General features: G+C 45.1%; 1 protein-coding gene across 2 annotated transcripts in view; it reads right to left on the bottom strand.

The window, feature by feature from the left end:
- Positions 1-20198, bottom strand: part of GRK5 (G protein-coupled receptor kinase 5) — a 165589-nt gene that overhangs the window by 77707 nt on the left and 67684 nt on the right. Inside the window, exon 2 of one of the 2 annotated variants that reach the window (XM_069863758.1) lies at positions 19342-19437. In XM_069863758.1, the coding sequence (XP_069719859.1) occupies positions 19342-19437 (96 nt within the window). Of the gene's footprint in view, positions 1-19341; positions 19438-20198 lie in introns of those variants that run through there. The other variant, XM_069863760.1, reaches the window with a different exon arrangement.

Here is a 20198-nt window from a genome sequence, read left to right as displayed (position 1 = left end):
TTAGGCATCTCTATCTTCTTATCAATGATTAATATCACCTTACTTCCCTTGAGCTCTACTTAGTTCTTACATTATGCGTATTCCGCATGAGCTCTCTCTCAATATTTCTGGCACAAATCCGAACCTTTTTGGTACAGATTCATAAGGTTATGAATGTCTGGACAGCCTGAGTAATGAAAGGCCATTTGGGGCCGAACCATTGACCACAGCTTTAACTTGCCAGGAAGGATAAAACATAAAACGTAAATTAGGTACTAATAACCCATTTTCCTTCTGACTCCTTGGTACAGATATGCAGCATGAAGTGCAGATTATGTTTTGAGAGAGATTTTGGAACAATTTGCAGTTCAAAACATTGTATGGGCCCTTGTGTTGTGGCCTCAGAAGAAACTGAATTGTGAGTTGTTACCACTGCCCTTGAACCCACTTCAGTCAATGGAAAGTTTCATTGGCACCTGGATGTGTTGCTTTGGGGAGCTGCCTAGCTACCAGCAAAAACCAGCACATCATACTGTCAGCAGGGAAAGAGGAATGTGCAGGCCAGCAAGCAAGACATGCATGGAAAAGTACATTTCTCCCTCATGTTTTGCAGTCTCCACGCTATTCCCTCCCCATCTTCCTTTCCACTGATCTCATCTGTGGAGATGAAATCAAGAAGAAAATGTAGGAAGTAGCACTTGCGGGGCAGGATCATTTTACTGACTGTTGAGAGACCAGCATCAGCCTTAACAGAACTCTGACCACCTTAATAGGGCCATCCCTTTGTGAAAAACACATCCAACTCCACTGTTTATCAGTCCAGGGATACAAGGCAACTTGAAGTTCATTGCGTGTATTTAATTCATAGACTCACAGGATGGTTTGGGTTGAAACGGACCTCAAAGCCCATCCAGTTCCAACCTCCTGCCACAGGCAGGGACACCTCCCACTGGATCAGGGGCTCCAAGCCCCATCCAACCTGGCCTTGAACACCTCCAGGGATGGGGCAGCCACCACTGCTCTGGGCAACCTCCCTCACAGTAAAACATTTTGTCCTAATATCTAATCTCAACCTCCCCTCTTTCAGCTTAAAGCCATTCCTCCTCATCCTATCCCTGCCCTCTCTGATCCAGAGCCCCTCCCCATCTTTCCTGGAGCCCTTTTCAGTACTAGAAGCTGCTTTAAGGTCTCCAATGACTTTGGTATTAAAGCTATGGTCTCACATTTCACTAGCAACAATGCTCTAAATTGACAGGAAACAGAGTTACATGTCATGCAAGTTATAATACAATATTTCTGTCCTGTTATTTTCATAATGCATATAGAGATGTGTTCTTCATGTGTGAACTCCAGCCTCCAATTACGTTACATAAGGGCTTGAATCTTCAGATTCCCCCTTAGAAACTGTAGTTCTATTCACTACAACCCAATTATGAAGAAAGGAAGAGTTTTCCTTTTCTCAGCTGGGCCCAAGACTATCTAAAAATAGAACCTAGCTTCTCGATATAGTTGTGTTCCAGGTAAAAATAAATCTGAAATTAAAATTGCACGTCCAGGTACTTGGCCTTAAGGGGGCCTACAGTAAAGCTGGGGAGGGGCTCCTGATCAGGGATAGAATGATTTTCAGCTGAAAGAGCGAAGAATGAGATGAGATCCTAGGAAGAAATGTTTTCCTTTGAAGGTGAGGAGGCCCTGGGCCAGGTTGCCCAGAGCAGTGGTGGCTGCCCCATCCCTGGAGGTGTTCAAGGCCAGGTTGGATGGGGCTTGAAGCAACCTGATCCGGTGGGAGGTGTCCCTGCCCGTGGCAGGGAGGTAGAACTGGATGGGCTTTGAGGTCCCTTCCAAACCATTCTGTGATTCTATGATTCTCCACCCCATGCACACATCTGTTTTATGTGAAACCCAGAATCTTCCTACCTTTCAACAGGTCAGCATACATGACATAGCCAATCCAGGCCATCATTTCACCGCTCAGTAACTGCTACTACTCTTTGCAGTTAATAAATAAGATAATTCCTTCAGTCACCTTAAAAGTTAAATAAATATCTGGGTTTGGCCTGCAAAGAGGGAAAAGTGTTAGAAAAGCAGACTCTGTGGAGGAAGAACTCTGTAATTCATCAAGGAATGGTTTGGTTTATCTTTCAGCCTTAAACAAGAAGCTCCAGAGGAAATACCCAGGCAGCCTTCAAATGCATTTTAATATTGGAAGTCGCATGAGCAGCGGGTACAGCATACGAGGTACCCCACTTTCCTTCTTTGCAAAGGGAAATCAGTGGCTACTTTGTGGGTATGAGACGAGACGAGACGAGACGAGACGAGACGAGACGAGACGAGACGAGACGAGACGAGACGAGACGAGACGAGAAGAGAAGAGAAGAGAAGAGAAGAGAAGAGAAGAGAAGAGAAGAGAAGAGAAGAGAAGAGAAGAGAAGAGAAGAGAAGAGAAGAGAAGAGAAGAGAAGAGAAGAGAAGAGAAGAGAAGAGAAGAGAAGAGAAGACCTCTGCTCCATCCTTGCAGGATCGCCTTGCTGGAATAGAGCTCTGCCTGACAAACGTCCCAGAGGAACAAAGCAGGAAAAGCAGTCCTGCCTCTTCATTCACTCTTCCTGTTATTAATTTGTAACATCATTACTAATAAAGATTATTTTACTGTGCTAATGCCCACCCATGGCAGAAGACAAAGATCATCTGAGGGGAATCATGGTGCTAGGCACTAAATAAACACACGAAAACAAGACAGTCCCATGCTGGTGAGTAGAAAGGTTTGGAGAAAACGAATAAATATTCATTGCTTTTGGATGCCTGTAGGAGCCACCTTCCAAGTTTTCTCAGGTTCAACCACTACTGATGAAGCAAAAAAGAATCATGATTTATTCACGTATAGGAGGAGACTCTCTAAAAACACACATTTGGGCAAGCCAGAAACAGACTAAACAAGTCTCTTGAAGAAATACACACTTAAGAAGCTGTCCTGATTTAAAAGATAGTGGTTTTATCCTTCACCCGTTACGTGGAGCAATGGGACAGCAGCACACTGGAGATACATCATGTGATAATTCAGGGACACCAATGCTGTAGAAAAATCAACGCTACTGAAAGAGTAAGCAAATAAACCTTGAGATTACAAGGGAAAAACAAAATCCACAAGGTCTGGCATGGTGCACGCTATCGTTATTAATGTGAATCATGAATTCCTGGTCCTCAGAGGACAGCTGACGTACCTCCCCATAAGCAGGTCTGAGAGGCATGTTCCCTGCTAGCAAAGCTCCATAGTTGCTCTCATGCAACGATCCAACAGTGGCATTTAAGCGAGCAGAATATAAACACCCAGGATGGAATTTGGCCAGAACACTACATTTAACATCTTAATAGTAATAAGAAATGCCATATAGGCTGCAACGGTCAAGCAGAGCAGACACAAGATCTCATCTGATAGTTCCACACATGGCAATATCCATAGACCAGAATTCACAGTCCTGGATAACATCAAGTGATGAGTTGACTCTGGCTATAACTGCCACACGTGGTGGACATGGAGAACATTTGTTGAGGATGACAGCAAGCACATTTTGCCTTGGACAGTCCCCGGCATATCCATGGGAAAAAGCATATCTGCAAAAGGCCTCTTTTTCTCCCTGTTCTGCTGGCCACCTTCCCTCATGTGCACCACCATGCTCTCAAATGAACTCACTCACAATGTGACGACAGCCTTTCCATTTTTTGAATGCCAGACTTTAAATGAAAGGAAATTACGGTGTTTGGAAGGTTGTCACCTTTCCCTCTGCCAAAGACCAGGAGAATTTTCTTTCCTTATTTTTTTTTTAGGAGAGGCCAAACCGCTTTTGAATCACATAGTCAACATGGTGAGTACGGCTGACTTGCCTTGAAACAAAACCAAATGCATTTACTGCACTTTTACAGAATTTCATAATTGTCTACTCTTTTACCTTTTTCTAGCCATCCTTTTTTTCTGCTGCCTTTCTAGACGATTACTTTACACGTTCAGGCCATGCTATTTCTGGTCTTGTCTATCTATCTGCCTCTATCTTTTTTTGCATGTTACTCTCTCCTACTCTACTCTACTCTACTCTGCTCTGCTCTACTCTGCTCTATTCTACTCTTCTCCACTCCACTCTATTCTATCCTACTCTGCTCTATTCTATTCTTCCCTATTCTATTCCATTCTACTCTATTCTACCCTACCCTACCCTACCCTACCCTAACCTAACCTATCCTATTTCTTCCTTTACTCATATTTCCTTTTTGTATTTCCCATTCAAATAGGAATACAGGTTGGCTCCTTCCAACCTCAAAGTTATGATACCAATGTCCTTTATAGCAATTCATCTACCAACAGAGAGATAATATGATTTTTAAGAAGATAAAAGTTGAACTAGATGATCTTTGAGGTCCCGTCTGACCCAAATCATTCTATGATTCTATGATTGTGGCATTTACTTCAGTTATGTTGGTCTAATTCCTTTGAATTCAGCAGAGTTGCAATGACTGGAAAAAAAACCCATGAAGACCAAACAGGCTTTGGGGGTTTTGCTCACTCTGTGTGACCTCTGCTGCTCCAGACAGGACCCCACAGGCATTTGCAAACTAGTGTAGACATGCTTTGAGCATGCCTGTTTTCACTCATGCCATGATATCCTCATCCTGTTCTATCTATAAACTCTCAGAGAGCAGCCAAACTGTTTATTTTCCATTGATAACTGCTGAAGGTCTCTAACAAGAATTCTATTGCTCTACTGAATGTCACTATCTGAAATTATCTGTAAATGCTTTGTGCTGGTTAAGCTCAAGGAAGTTCACTGATCTTGAAGTCTGGTATCTAGACAACCTTCCCTAAATAGCCCATCCACGGGGAGAAGCTAAACAGAAAGTGTGACTCTGCCGTAGCATTGACTTATTTAATACTTTTAATTCTCAGAAGAATATTAAAATATTAATCATCACAATCAGAGTAAAGCCTTCAGTGAAAAAGAGCCCTTTAATTTCTCTCTGCCATACCCCATAGCAATACTGGTAGCCGAACAGATGTAGCACTGTGTCATACAAGGGAATGGTCAATTTATCACTGAAGCTGGAATGGAAAATACTAACGGCATCTGGAGACACTGCTCCACATCAGCTGAGCTTCAACTGTGGAATTGTAATTTAATGGAGAAACTCATAAGCAGTATGTCATTTTCTTGCAAGTATTAGCAATCTGTATTTAAATCTACTATTAAAAATGTGTAGGCTATGTAATGAATTTATTACTGCTGAGAGCAACACACAATTTAGACTGCTACTACTCATATGCTGCACATTGTATTAAACTGCCTACAATTCCACCTGTAACGCATGGACTGCTTGGGAAAGGCCCTGGACAAACACCTTCTGTTTACCCAATCAAGAGATCACAACAGCTTCCACCAGTACAAAACCAGAGTGCCTGTTCTGGTGCTGGTTTTGTTCTTCTTGATTTGGTTTTGCCTTTTGATGACGGGTTTTCATAGTGGCATTAATGCTTTACTACTCAGCATCACAGAATCACAGAATGGTTTGGGTGGAAGGGACCTTAAATACCATCCAGTTCCAGCCCCTGCCATGGGCAGGGACACCTCCACTGGACCAGGTTGCTCCAAGCCCCATCCAACCTGGCCTTGAACACCTCCAGGGATGGGGCAGCCACCACGTCCCTGGGCAACCTGGGCCAGGGCTTCTCCACCCTCAAAGGAAAACATTTCTTCCTGAGATCTCATCAAAATCTCCTCTCTTTCAGCTCAAAACCATTCCCCTCACATTTTTTTTTTTATGCCCTATCCATTGCCTTGAATTAAGGCATGATCTAGTTATCATATTTCTGTCATTCTCAGACTCTTTAGCCTCAATCTGTTTGCTTCTAGGTCTGATTATGACCCAGAGGCCACATTCCTTGTGTTGACTGACAACCTCCTCCAGGGCACAGATAACTATTTGTCCACAGCAGTTCTTTCAAATAGCTCAGCTATATTTATTACAACACGTTGACCACATGGCCTTCCCCTTCTTCAGCAACAGAAGCTACAGAGCAAAACCAAGTACCGATTCTCTGACCCCAGGGACTTCCATGGGACATCCACGTCATTCCTAGCTCTCTCTCACATTTAAAGATTTGACAGGACAGAAAGTTCAGCGCATGTGGACAGCACTGAATGTGCTCTAGGGCAGCTGAGTGACAGGCCTATCCAATACAATCCAGGAACATAACTGGAACCTATAAGCCTCGGGTGAGAAAGAAAATGGATTTACTTAAACAGCAGGAAAAAGACAGCATTTATGAGAGGCCAGAGTGAAGGGGGCTGTTCCGTTGTTCACGTTCAGGGCTGGACTGGATTTGCCAAGTGGTTTTCTCTTTATGACTGATGAGAAAACTGCAGGCTTGACATTTGAATATGGACCTCTCTACAGTGATTCACGCCTCTGCCGGCTTCCTGCATGCCACCTCCCCTTTCAAATGACTTAGAGCAGCACGATGCTTCTCAACGGATTTTTCTTCGCGGGTGCCCTGTTCTATGTGGAGCACTGGGTTCCCATGACCGTCATTAGCCAGCAGTTGAGTTCCAGCTCAAGTGGAAAACACGGAGCCATAACAACCTAAATTCCAGACATCTGTTGTGTCCATGCCCCAGGCCATGTCGCCTGCAATCACTTGAAGAGCTCAGTATCAGCTTAGCTGTGGGCTGGAGAGCAGCCTGAGCTGCAGACACTCCTGGTAGAAGGGCTGTCTCCTCTGGAATGCACTTCCCCACTGCAGCTCTAACAGCTTGGGTTTTGTGACCTCCAGGGCATCCTGAAGGGTCCATGTGCTTTCCCAGGCTCTGAAGGGGGAGGAGAAATTTGGGAAATTGTAAGGCTACTATAGAAAACGCTTGGTTGTAGGAAGGCAGGAAGAGGTTCTGCTTTGAGACATTGGCTGCCCAGGGAGGTGGTAGAGTCACCATCCCCAGAGGTGTTTAAAAGGTGGGTAGATGAGGTGCTTGGGGACAGGATTTAGTAGTAGACAGGTACAGTTGGAGTCGAGGTTCTCTAAGATCTTTTCCACCCTAAGGATTCTATGATTCTGTGATTGACTTGGTGGGTAGAAATTGTCCCAAGTAAATCTGCGCAGAAAGCATAACGGGGAAATGTTATTGAGCTGAAGAAACAAACACTTATTGACGTTGTGGGACAGAAGACAGAGGATTTTTATAACCTGATAAAATTGTTCTGATTAAGGTTTTAAAATCTGTAAATAACAAAAGAAAACAAAAAAAGGTAACTAGCAGGAAACATAGATCTTAAAGTCAGAAAAGAGAGGGGAAAACAATTCCATTAAGGGATTGCTTCAAGAGCCACTTAAAATAGTTAACACTGATCCCTTCGAGCTCCTTAAAAGAAATCACCTCTTACATCTTGCCATTCAAAATGAATTAAGCTTTCAATTTTCCTTGTTTCCTGCTATAATGACACTAAACTGTTACACTGTACACAGGATAGGATCCAGCAAAAGCAGCTCATCTTGCTGTGTGCTAGGTATGGTTTTCTCAAATGGCTTCAATGCTGAAGACAAAAGTCAATTTACTCCAAACAAAGCACTGGAATTTAATCTTTCCTCTGCTTGTGAGTGCCTCCCCAGCCTTCACAGTGTTCTTCAAGTACATTCCTACTGGAAAGTAGCGCTTTAAAAAACCTTTTATAAAGGTTCAGTATTTTTCCTGAGAGACTTGAAGCTGTGAATGCTGCATTAGGGAGCTGCCAAGCGATCTGCAGAGGTCTCCACCATTTTACCTCTTCCAGAAATGCTTGTTTAATTAACACATTCCTCAGCTGTAGGACTCCTCGCAGCTAAGGATTGCTTCTGCTCTGACACGCGGCAGTGCTGGAGGATGAGGGCATGGACAGTTTGTGTCAAATCTTGGCCAGCTTTGCCTTGCACAGCCTGGAAACACATCTCGGAGCAAGACATGAAACGAAGAAACTGTGCTTTGCAACTGGGTAGGAAGGGGAAGAGAGCTGGAAACGTGCATGATTGAAAAGGCTATAGGATGAGAAACAGATGCTGGCATGGCATTTGTGGGGTGGCAAGTTACACAGCTTCTGCTGGCCGTTGGCAAGCTAAACTGGTATCAGACCTGCAGCTATGCAAAACCCACCACCACAACTGGCATCCAGGCTGGCAGAGGCAGCCAAGAGCACAGGCGCTGAAATATTCTTTCTCTTGCCCTTGTGCCTCCACCCTAGAAGGGACCAGGGCAGAAGGAGGGAAATCAGATTACATCTGCCCAGGAGATAAATGCAATGTATTCCTTTCAAGGGCTGTCTGTGCAGTCCCTGTCACCGGGACTTAAATCCACCTAAATGAAGCAGAAATAGGGAGGAAGAAAAGCAAAGGGGTGTATTTGCTCTCTAACTCAAGTCTTGATGCTCCATATCTCACAGGCAGAGCCTCCAGTTGAACTCTCGGTGCCTTCTCAGCTCTGAGGCAGTCGAAGTAAAGGGTTTTTGATTCTTCCCCAACACATATTGTAAGTGGGTGAGCTGGCAACGAGATGAGATTCCCTTCCTTATTGCTGCCTACCCAAAAGGGAAACCCTGGAAAACTGCCAGATCTGGGGACTTGTTAGGGAAACACTGGTTTGCTGATGTGAGGGAAAAAAAAAAACAGATGAGGCAGAATTCCACATTAATTCTGCCAGCTAAAACATTGTTTTGACCTGCATCGGTGGAAGGAAGCTATCAGCTAATTTACACAAAGGATAAAGGCTTTATAGAAGATGTGATTTAGCATCATCGATCCCCAACAACCAGTGAGGCAGAAGGCTAAAATCACCAGGGCTTAGGAAAAGAGGGGATGGAGAAGGACAAGTTTTCAACTGGTCTCATATGAGAAAAGAAAAAATAAAGGAATAGTGTACCTATGCTAGGAGTTCCAGTGAGCATTTATGGAGCTCTTTATGGATTTCAAGCTGTCTATAAGTGCTTATTAATAATTGATTGTGGGTGATGGTTACTTTCCATGTAGTTCAACAATGCTATGGTGAATAAATCCTATCCCTTTTTTTTTGACCCAGAATGGCAGATCTCCATCAGAGTTCCTTCAGGATTTGGAACAGAGGCCAGTGCCAGAAAACTTGCGAAAACCACAGGGCTACAGGGTGGATCCGTGTCTTCCCTCTCGCTGTGCTGGCCCTGCTGGAATCCCAGGCCGTATGAACGCATAAAGCCCATTGCAGCACACAGTGGGAGTAACCACAGCCTTGTGTGACCTTTGCGTTGGCAGCTCCTCTGTAAAGTTTGACATTTTGCAGTGCCACCTTCCGCTCCTTAATATCTTACCTAAACGAGCTGATTTTGAACTCACAAGAAAGGCTCTGGCCCCTGAGGAGACTCTGAAGGAGATTCTAAGATAGATATTAGTCCCAGTCATAAGATATGGGGTTGTCTACAGCAAAGAACCAGGAGGATGGGAGGGCTGGAATTCTCCCTCACAGCTCTGACCACTGGTTCATGGTCACACTGGCACAGACAATACTGGCATAGGCAGTATTTTTAGGCCTGGGGTTTTTTTTCCATAGAAGATAATGAGGTTATGATGCCCCACAGACACCCATGTTTCCTCGGTCAGGGATAAAAGCAGTTTCAGAAGAAGAGTCTCTGCCTTGGAGGAATAAAGCCTCAGTGGAGCTCAGGACAGTCATGTGGTCCATGCCCAACATAAGAGCTGTTTAACAGCTGCTCTTTTTTCTCTGCCTTTCCTCTCCCAAGCAGTACAAGCCTCAGCAATACTCCCCCTGACTATGCAGAGGGGGCAGCCGCGACTACTCAGGGCAACCTGGGCCAGGGCCTCCCCACCCTCACAGGAAAACATTTCTTCCTAAGATCTCATCTCAACCTCCCCTCTTCCAGCTGAAAACCATTCCCCCTCATGCTGTCCCTGCCCTCCCTGATCAAGAGCCATGGCTGCCCCATCCCTGGAGGTGTTCAAGGCCAGGCTGGATGGGGCTTGGAGCTCCTGATCCAGTGGAAGGTGTCCCTGCCCATGGCAGGGGGTGGAACTGGATGGGCTTTGAGGTGCCTTCTGACTCAAACTATTCCATAATTCTATGATTCTTCTCATCCCAGCCAGCAGCAAAGTCACAAGAGAGTTTAGCATGGAGAAGATTGAGTTTTTATGACAAATGTCACCCCACCTCTCATTCCCCATACCCAGCAAATGCTAAATTGGTTGGACAATAAATTTCTTTAACAAGCCAGTACTACTACTTAACAGGACCCGTGAGCACTTCTATAGCATTTTACAATTCCAAATCACTGCATAAGTATTAATTAGCCTTAATGACTCATATTACCTAATAAGATAATGAAAAACCCTGCAGCTCACAATATCTGCTTCTATTTTCAGTAAGAGATGAAATGGATCTTTTAAAAGGATATGTTTTCTTCTAATTCCTCTTCTGCACATCCTTGTAATAACTTATGGAAATAATCCAAAGGGTGTCATGGCAAGTTTTTTCTTCTTAATTTGCAAAGACTAATTTATTGCACCAAACCCAGCCTTTTCCCACAAAATAAACATACAGAGGTTTAGTGATAATATTTCTTCCCTAGGAGGCTTTTGACTGAGTGACGACTGGTGTGAACTCACTGTTTGGTAAGGAGTTGTGGATTTGCTGCCTGTTCTTAGTGGAGAATAGCGATGTCTTTTTTGGTTGCTTTCTGGGTTGCCACTGCCAAGGTAATACTTAATGGATTAAGTCTTGTGGAATGAATTCTGTAAATAAAATGTGGGCTGAGATCATTTCAACTCATTTCCCCTGCGTCCCCTTCCCATCCTGGAAGCTGTCAAGTACAAGCAGCCTACAAGCAGCCTGCTCTCCCAGTGTTAGTCTTGAGTCTCACTAGATGCATAAAACAGTTGGGTTTTCAAATACTTCCTGTGATGCAATTAAAAAAAATCACAAGAAATAACCCAACCCTTCTCAATTCCACCCATTGCTATAAGCTGGATACAGCTTATCTTGCAAGGGCACCAAACATTGCTCTGTTTGTCCATTGCTAGACCACTGGAAAGCTGTGTTTATGGCAGAACTATAGTTGAATCTGAAGGATTTTTAAAGAAAGGAACTGAACCAACTGTGGGTTTGTAAACAAACAATATGGTTTTGACGTCAGCCATATCATTCCACGCACTGGAACAGTTTCTATTGTGTGGCCAGTTCCTGCCCCTGAAGAGTATCTCATTTAATTGAGATGTATTCACGACATGGGACAGAATGTCAAATTCAAGAAACTCCAGGGAACAGCTGAAGGCAGGATCTATGCTGGAAAGATTACATAAGCTGTACTTCAAAGGACCAACAGAGACCTTTGGGCTCAAGGAAGCGAGGGGAAAGTTGTGTCTAGTGGAGAAGAAAGAGAAATGGAACGTGAAGGGGAAGGGATGTACAGGGTGGGGACTGTCAAGGGGAAGGACTTTGTTTCTTCTTTAGAAATAAATCAGTCTGAGGGTTTTCTTGTGGATTAAAGTTATCCAAAAAAAATCTGCATAACTTTTTCCAGAACAATAAATCCTCTCTGCAGCTTTCGGCAGTTCTTCCAGTTTTGCTTTCAGCCCTTCTTGGGTTCTTCTTTCTCCGTGTTCTTCCAGTTTTGCTTTCAGCCCTTCTTGGGTTCTTCTTTCTCCGTGTTCTTCCATACTTGCCCCGCAGACAACCACCAGGGAGGACAACCCATGCAGGGAGGTTTTCTGTTCATTACCACTCCAGCACTCAAGGCACCATCCACCTCACAGCACCATGACCAGCCTTTGCATCTCGGCACAGTAACCATGACCCCAAGGGGCAATGCAGCACCCCTACAGTAGGAGACCAACTCCATCCCATCAGCACAGGCAGCCTGGGCTCCTAACACACATCTAGGTCAGGAGCTGACACTTGGGTGATGCAAGAACAGCAAGTATCCCTTTGCAATTGCTATAGTAACTGAAATATATAGAATCATAGTTGGAAAAGACCTCTAAGCTCATCCAGTCCAACCATCAGCCCAACCCCACTGTGCCTGCTAAACCATGACCCAAAGAGCTATGTTTACATGTTCTTTGAATGCCTCCAGAATGGAGACTCTACCACTGCCCTGGGCAGCCTCTGACAGGGCTTCACCACTCTTTCAGTAAAGAAATTTTCCCTAAATCCAATCCAAGCCTCCCCTGGCATAACCTGAGGCCATGATAGAGTATGTTGCCTTTATTTTTTTTCACTATATGACATTTTCTACTCCATAGATTCCAGTTCCCCAAGTTTGCAGAAAACCTCGTGCCTTCCAGAGGTGGTGTAGAGCTCTGTGCTGGGCACTTAGCTCTGGCTGTACTCACACACAGACCACCACAACTCTTCCCAACACAGCTATCCATATGCCCACACACTTAGGAAGAAAACAGGAGACAATTCTTGCTGTTATTTCATGCCACGGAATCATGACTACTTGTTGAAAAGCTATTTGCAATAAAAATGTAAGACTTTTTCCAAGGAAAGCTGATGCTTTCTACAAAAAAAAATATTTCTCATAATCTAGAACTCTAGTTTTAGCCAAAACCATGAGAGCAGACTTGGGTGTAACACTGAGACCAATACTCGGACACAATACCAGAAGTTGTGCTTGGTTATTTACAGTGGAAGGCAAGTTGCAATTCATTCTTTTGATCTGTTTGTTGGCTTCAGGATTCCATTTCTAAACCTTGCTTTTTAATTACTGTAAACATCAGAGCTGAAGAATTTGGTGGAGAGAAAATTGGCTCCTTCTTTGGGGTTTTGATCAGACCAGGCTTTTGGTGCCTCTTCTTTTCCAGTTTCAGTGCCTGAGCTTTAGGAGTGACACCATCCTGTAGACTGTTGCCTACATCTCCGTTCCCTGGATGGATACACCTAGGTCTGACACCATCCCCAGCCAACATGACGCAGGGTGTCACACAGACACACCATTCCATAACAAATTCCAATATGTCACGTTTGGACATTAGGAAGAAATGTTTTCCCGTGAGGGTGGGGAGGCCCTGGCCCAGGTTGAGCAGAGAAGTCGCAGCTGCCCCATCCCTGGAGGTGTTCAAGGTCAGGTTGGATGGGGCTTGGAGCCCCTGATCCAGTGGGAGGTGTCCCTGCCCATGGCAGGGCGTGGAACTGGATGAGCTTTGAGGGCCTTTCCCACCCAACTCAGTAAGCCTGGAAATTCACACTTTTCCAGACCCCCCAAGTCATGCATTTTTCTCTGCAGTGCTGGCAAACCACAGAAGCCAAGGAACCTGAGAATTGCTGGTGAGAATTCATGAATGATGTCCCAGCATTGTGAAGCAGAGCAGAAATGCCCAAGCTAACTTTAAACAAGATAACCCGGGTAGACTAGCAGTCTTTCTGCACAGGATGGAGCTCTGTGCAGGCTGCAAAGCATTTCTAGGAAGCTGGATAAACGATGTCCATCCTGCTGCTTCTTGACTGCTACCACTGCCCATGCAGGCAGCTCAAGAAACCTCATTTAGGTAGATCTGAATCCCATTCCAGAGCCCACACCATTAATACGCCTCCAGGCAGATAAATTCAAACGTGACTGGAAAAAAAAACCCCATGTAGGTGACGGTCTTGATCAGGCCCAAAAAAGAACAACACAAAAAATGCGGGGGAAAAAAAGACCTAGCTTTTGTAAAAGGTGAGCATGTGAACTCTGTGGCTTCACTTTTGTCCCATTTACTCTGTTCACTATCTCTACAAAGCACTTCTCACACAAAAGTGTATTTTTAACATCCTGCCAGAACTAGCAGTTCAAGTTACTTTGACTCTGGATAAATGAATCATAGAATCATGGTTTGGGTCAGAAGAGATCTTAAAGTCCATCCAGTTCCACCCCCTGCCATGGGCAGGGACACCTCCCACTGATCAGGTTGCTCCAAGCCCCATCCAACCTGGCCTTGAACGCCTCCAGGGATGGGGCAGCCACCACTGCTCTGGGCAACCTGGGCCAGGTCCTCACCAACCTCATTGTGAAGAATTTCTTCCTAAAATCTAAATCTAAATCTAAATCTTCTAAATCTTCCCCCTTCCAACTTAAAGACATTCCCCCTTGTCCTACCACTTGGTGCCCCTGTAAAACTTCCCTCCCCTGCTTTCCAGGAGCCCCTTTCAGCCCTGGAAGCTGCTCTAAGGTCTCCCCGCAGCCTTGTCTTCTCCAGGCTGAGCAACCCCAACTCTCTCAGACTGTTCTCATAGCAGAGCTGCTACAGCCTTCAGATTGTCTTTGTAGCCCTCCTTTGGACCTGTTCCAACAGTTCCATCTCTTTCTTATGTTGGGGATTCCAGAACTGGACTCAGGACTCCAGGTGGGGTCTCACCAGAGCAGAGCAGAGGGGCAGAATCCCCTCCCTCACCCTGCTGGCCGCACTGCTTTGGATGCAGCCCAGGACGCGGTTGGTTTCTGGGCTGCCAGCGCACGTTGACATCTCATGTGGAGCTTCTCATCAACCAGCACCCAAGTCCTTCTCTGCAGGGCTGCTTTCAAGAGGTTAAACGGCACAGGGAGATTTTTTTCTATTTCTAAACCAAGCATGGCAAAATTAGTATTAACAGGGTGAATCTTTCTGACTGTGAAATCTCACTGGATACAAATATTTAACAAGAGAAACCATCAGAGCTCTCTTTCCACAATGCACAACTAGAAACTGCCTTGCTGAAGGAGTTAAAGATTTCTGCAATAATGCAACAAATCACTTTCTGCAACAAACAGCAGCCACAGTCTGTGGCATTTTCTCCACAAACTTCAATCTACAGGGGAAAAAAATCTTGATTTATTATATAGCAGTTGGACAGTTACGAAAGAAAATTTGCCAACGATCAGAATAATCAACTCTTTCACCCAAGCTGGTTTTTTATGGAAGAAAAAAGCACAGAATGGGTCTGGGCAAAATAAATAAAAATTCCACACTTTTAACCAACAGAACCTTTTGCGTCATTCCGAAATATTTACAGACAGCCAGATTCTGTTATCATCAAAAAGACACTCTGGCCTTTCAAATTACAGCTTTTTCTTATATTTTTGTTTACTGGTGGCCTCTAAACTAGTGGGTATCCCTGACTTGTGGCATCTCCATGCCATGTTTGTCAAATGCAGGAATTCTTAAAGCTGCCCTTTGTGTTTTTTTCCCCCTTCTCTTGAAACATCTCTTTCGTAAGCTGTGAATTTCCAAGATCGCAGAACACCATCTAGGAGCAGTATCCATCATATGAGTCATTGTCACTGATGTCTCAAACAGCAGTTTTCATCGATTGAAAAGGCTCCTCATGCCAGTATTAACCTGGAAAGGGACAGCTGGCTTAATCCAGTCTAATATTTCAGACCCGGGAAGAGGGCTGCAAATAGAAACGTGCATTAGCCATTCATTAGCCACCCTCCGAGCCCAGGAACGGCATCAGCCCAGCATCCTTGCTGCTCCTCCTGCCAGTGAGAATTAGCACACAACAGAACGCCCCTGCAAAAGGTGTTGCCTACTTTGGACAAGAAAGAAAGGAGAAAAGAAGTTACTTTGAAATGCAACCCAAAAACCTAACTCCTTGGCTAAATGGCACTTTTAATAAAGACGTTTCCAGTGTTTGTTTATTTATCAAAAACCAGTGTTTCTCACGGGTGTTTTGATTTTCCTGTCTGTGCACAAGAAGGAGGGGGAAAAAAGAGCTTTACTAAGCAAGGCTTTGAGTGAGACACCAGATGATGGATAGTCAAACACAGAACCTCCTGTAAACACAGAGGGAACCGAAAGGTATGAACTGACTCAGAATTGTGTCAACACAGGTCGCAGACCCTTGGTTTATTTCAGCCTTCCTGTTTTTCACAGATTTCTTTTCACACTATACTGGGGGTTTTTTTAAGACACAGACGCTTTTCAGTACACCTTAGCAGGGTGCAAAAGCACACACGGTTTTACACCAAAAAGCAGGCATCGACACACACATGTAGGCTGTTCTGCCACAAGCACAGCAGCAGTATTTTCCATCCGTGGCTCCTGGCTGCACGACACTAAGCTGTGCCTTTCTTCACCACTCTAAATCAAAAGGCCCAGCCCAGCCCTGCCTCCGGTTCTTTCATGGACGCTCTTGGGTAGCATCCAGAAAAGAGAAGCCCAACAAAACCTCAACAGCCCAATCCTTCAGTTCACACAACCCTCTAAGACTCAGCATGATTTATAATTTTTAACATGTGGCAAAGTGGCAAGACTGCATCTGACCAAAAGCGCTGGGAGGCAGACACACAGCAAAGAGGTCTGTGATGAGCAGAACCTTCTGCTATTTGTCTTGATCACAAAAACACGGAACCATAGAATGGTCTGGGTTGGAAGGGACCTTAAAGTCCATCCAGTTCCTCCTCCTGCCATGGGCAGGGACATCTCCCACTGGACCAGGGTGCTCCAAACCTCACCCAACGTAGACCTGAACGCTTTCTGGGATGGGGCAGCCACAACTTCCCTGGGCAACCTGGGCCAGGGCCTCCCCACCCTCACAACAAAACATTTCTCCCTAAGATCTCATACCAATTTCCCCTCTTTCAGCTGAAAAACACTCCCCCTTGTCCTATCCCTGCACTCCCTGATCCAGAGACCCTCCCCAGCTTTCCTGGGGTTTCAGCACTGGAAGCTGCTCTGAGGTCTCCCTGCAGCCTTCTCTTCTCCAGGCTCAACAACCCAACTCTCTCAGCCTCTCTCACCATATGGGAGGTACTCCAGCCCTCAGATCATTTCTATGGCCTCCTCTACATCTGCTCTAATATATCCATGTCCCTCCTATGCTGATTGCTAAACACACTGGATTGAGGCTATCAATCACCTTTCCCTTGTACAAAGTCATTCTTCTCTGCTGAATGCCTATTCCCATATAGATTGTAGGAAAAAACCTCTCTGGGGTCTCTGTTTCATAATCCAATTTGATGGGGACCAACCAGGGACCTAAGAATTTGTGAGGGGAGAGAATGATGGGGAGACACGCCAAGCAACTGGATCCCCTGCAAGTCCTGAAACAGTTCAGCTGATGGGTCAAGAAAGATATTTCAGTACATGCCTTCATAAGATCACCTGCAGAGACACCTTGTCACCTGAAATCCTGAGATCCTTTTAAAGGACTTGCAGAAAATAACAAATGAAGATGAGTTAAGTCAAGGGAATTGCTTTTCCTTAGCAGAGGCAATAAAAGAAGCATTTTAAGGCCAGAGTGCGATGACCCATACCTGTCCCTGGATGTCCACGAGCCACAAAGAGCCCAGTGCAATGGATCTGCAGGTGCAACAAATCCATCCTGAGCAACTCAGATCAACCACACACATGCAAATGACTTACTGCTTATGGTCTCAGAGAGTCTGGCTCATCCAAGACGTGCCAGATCCACCATTTGAACAAGAAGTTTATAAACAGCACATGTTTGTCTGGGATGTCTCAGTCTCAGCTCGATTAACTGAAAAACAGTATTGCCAGCAAGGAGAGATGACCTTACTCAGGTTAAGCAGTACTGCATTCCTTGTGTAATCACATCCAGCTCAGTGGGAAAGCTACCCAATAAAAGTCAGAGGCACAGAACAAGGAATTGGACCTCATTTCCAATTACATAAAAGCCAGTTGCTAAAATTCCCAGAGGACAGGTAATCTTTGCAGTCAAACCACACCCACCGAGAGCATCAGAAGGGCTCTTGCCCTGGTACTTCACCAATTCATTCACAAAAAAAATGCAAATCCGATTAAATTTAGGACAAAGCTGACACCAAAAATGTCAGAAACAGCATTTCAGAAACAGAAATCATTGGCAGACTTTGAAGACAATTCATTTTAGGATGTAACTCATTAGTAAAGAGTGAGCATTTTATCCAGTGCCATTCTCTGCTGTAGGAATCAAGCTTGATGGAAAAACAGAGAGAATTCCCTGCGCAAATTACAATATATCAAGTCAGATTTGCTTTGAGTAGGTTCCGTGCCCTTAGAAACTGTCTGTGGAGTGGCCATAAACCGGAAAACCTCTTTCCTCCTGCTCCCCCCTCCTTTCTTTACATCCTTTTAGCGCTACCACAGAAGATGAGGGAAGCAAAATTCACTGAAGGAGGCCATGAAAAGAGTTTAAAACCATTCCACATTTTCTCTGCATAAACAGGCAGTGAATCTCCTACTTTAATAGTGCCAGGGCACTGTCACTCAGACCCCAGGAGTTCACCCAAGTCAGACAAATTATGCTACCCCTTATCTCAGCTGTTAGAGTTTCTTGTCTTTCATTCATGCATTGCCAGAGGCTGGATTTTATCTCAGTGTAGGGGAGAAAAGGAGCCTCAGTTGCTGAAGTTAACCTCTTGTGGTGAGATCAGGAATATTGGGCTTTCCAGTGAAGAACACACAAGGAGATAGCTGCTAGCCTTGTTTGCCAAGGGGGGAATTTGGCAGGGATGAGCAGGAGAAAGACTGTTGTGGGAACAGCCGCTGCAAGCTCCATTCCAGATCTGCAGGGTTTGGCCCACATCGATAAAACAAAATGATTTAGAAAAAAATTTTACATGCCCTATAAAAACAACTACATAAAGTAGTGATGCGATATGATGTGATGTGATGTGAATACAGGATGGTTCAGCTGAGTGAACCCGCCTGGCAGAGGGCAGCGGCTGCCACTTCAGACATCATATCCACAGTATAATTAATATTAACCTTCAATGACATTAGTGATCTCTCTGCTTTCATCTAGTCTCATTTCCCTCCTGATAAAGAGCTACTTATTACAAAGGTATGCAGGGTGTGATGAGGGGATTTGTTTCTGAACATCCTTTTACAGCTACGCTGGAACAGGTAGGTACCAAGTCAAAGCCCATACGCCAGGTACTGCCCAACAGTTGAGTCCCTCTGGATCCCAGAGTCTGTGTATGCAAAGCAAAGAGCCCAACCAGTGCCAGCCCCAAGCCCTGCCTTGTGAGTGCATCACAGAATCACAGAATGGTTCACAGAATGGTTTGGGCTGGAAGGGACCTCACAGCCCATCCAGTTCCACCCCCTGCCACGGGCAGGGAAACCTCCGGCTGGACCAGGCTGCTCAAAGCCCCATCCAACCTGGCCTTGAACACCTCCAGGGATGGAGAGTTCATTATGCCAGTCTTCCCTGCCTGATCCACAGTGCCTTGTTAGGAACCAGAAAATGTTGAGCTTGCATGGCAACATCATGGAGGCTGTAACCAAAGCAGACTCCTCTCTAAGGAGATTCCATTTAACCATGAATACCCTTATTGCCTTTCTGCTGAACCAGTTTTGGTAGCACTTTTTATTTAAGCAACATTTCCAAAGAAAGGAAAAGCTCTTACCTACTGTTCTTCGGAGATCTTCACACTGACTAATGTGAGGGAATTTCAAGATTTCCTTCCACTTTTTGCTTTTGCCTTTGCGTTTCCCTCCGCCCCCTGCAGAGAAAGAAATACCAGGATTAGATTGCTTTGGGGACTATGTCCAATCCAGAGTTTACCAGCTCAGTCACAATTCTTATGGATATCATTAATAATCGAGGATGAGACATTGAGGGTGGATGTACAGACCAAGTCTGAGCTTTTCTGGGCTAAAAAAGCCCGCGGAAGCACACCTCACAGGTGGATGGTGAGTGACCTCGCTGGCTTCCTTATGCTCTGGCTGAACGAGGTCCAACACCCTCAGCCCTTCCACATTGATGATTCTCCCTCATTGATATCTTTTCATAAATACCTTGCCACAAGCATCACTGGCATCTCTAGGTGCCATATCTGAGCTTGCAAGGGGGATGCCTTCTGCACTGGACTCTGACCAGTAAAGGTAGCTTTTCCAGCATACTTCACACTGCTCCTTGCTGGGATCACTGGATGACATGTCTACGGGGTCAGGTTCCTCAGACCAAGCAAGCCTAATGCACCCTGACTTGCTGTGCGTGCTCTCCTACAGTGTCTGCTATATGGGTCCGCAGACCTGAAGCAGCTCAGCCGTAGAGGATGCTTTTAGATTTTTCCTGTCTTTTTTTTCACTACCATTGGACACTTTTTTACTCCAGCCCTTCCCTGGGTTCCTCTTTTACGCCTCCACATTTTTTACACTGTCACACGAACGTGAATTGCAGAGGGCAGAGGGCAGGAGGTTTGGTGTGGTGCTGGGGGTTTCACTCCCGGTTTGTTTGTGTGCCTGCCCTGCTTGGAGATGC

This window comes from Phaenicophaeus curvirostris, chromosome 9, assembly GCF_032191515.1.
Source record: "Phaenicophaeus curvirostris isolate KB17595 chromosome 9, BPBGC_Pcur_1.0, whole genome shotgun sequence".
Taxonomy (NCBI): domain Eukaryota; kingdom Metazoa; phylum Chordata; class Aves; order Cuculiformes; family Cuculidae; genus Phaenicophaeus; species Phaenicophaeus curvirostris.
Note: the sequence above shows the minus strand (reverse complement) of the source record. Positions and strands in the feature narration are given on the sequence as shown.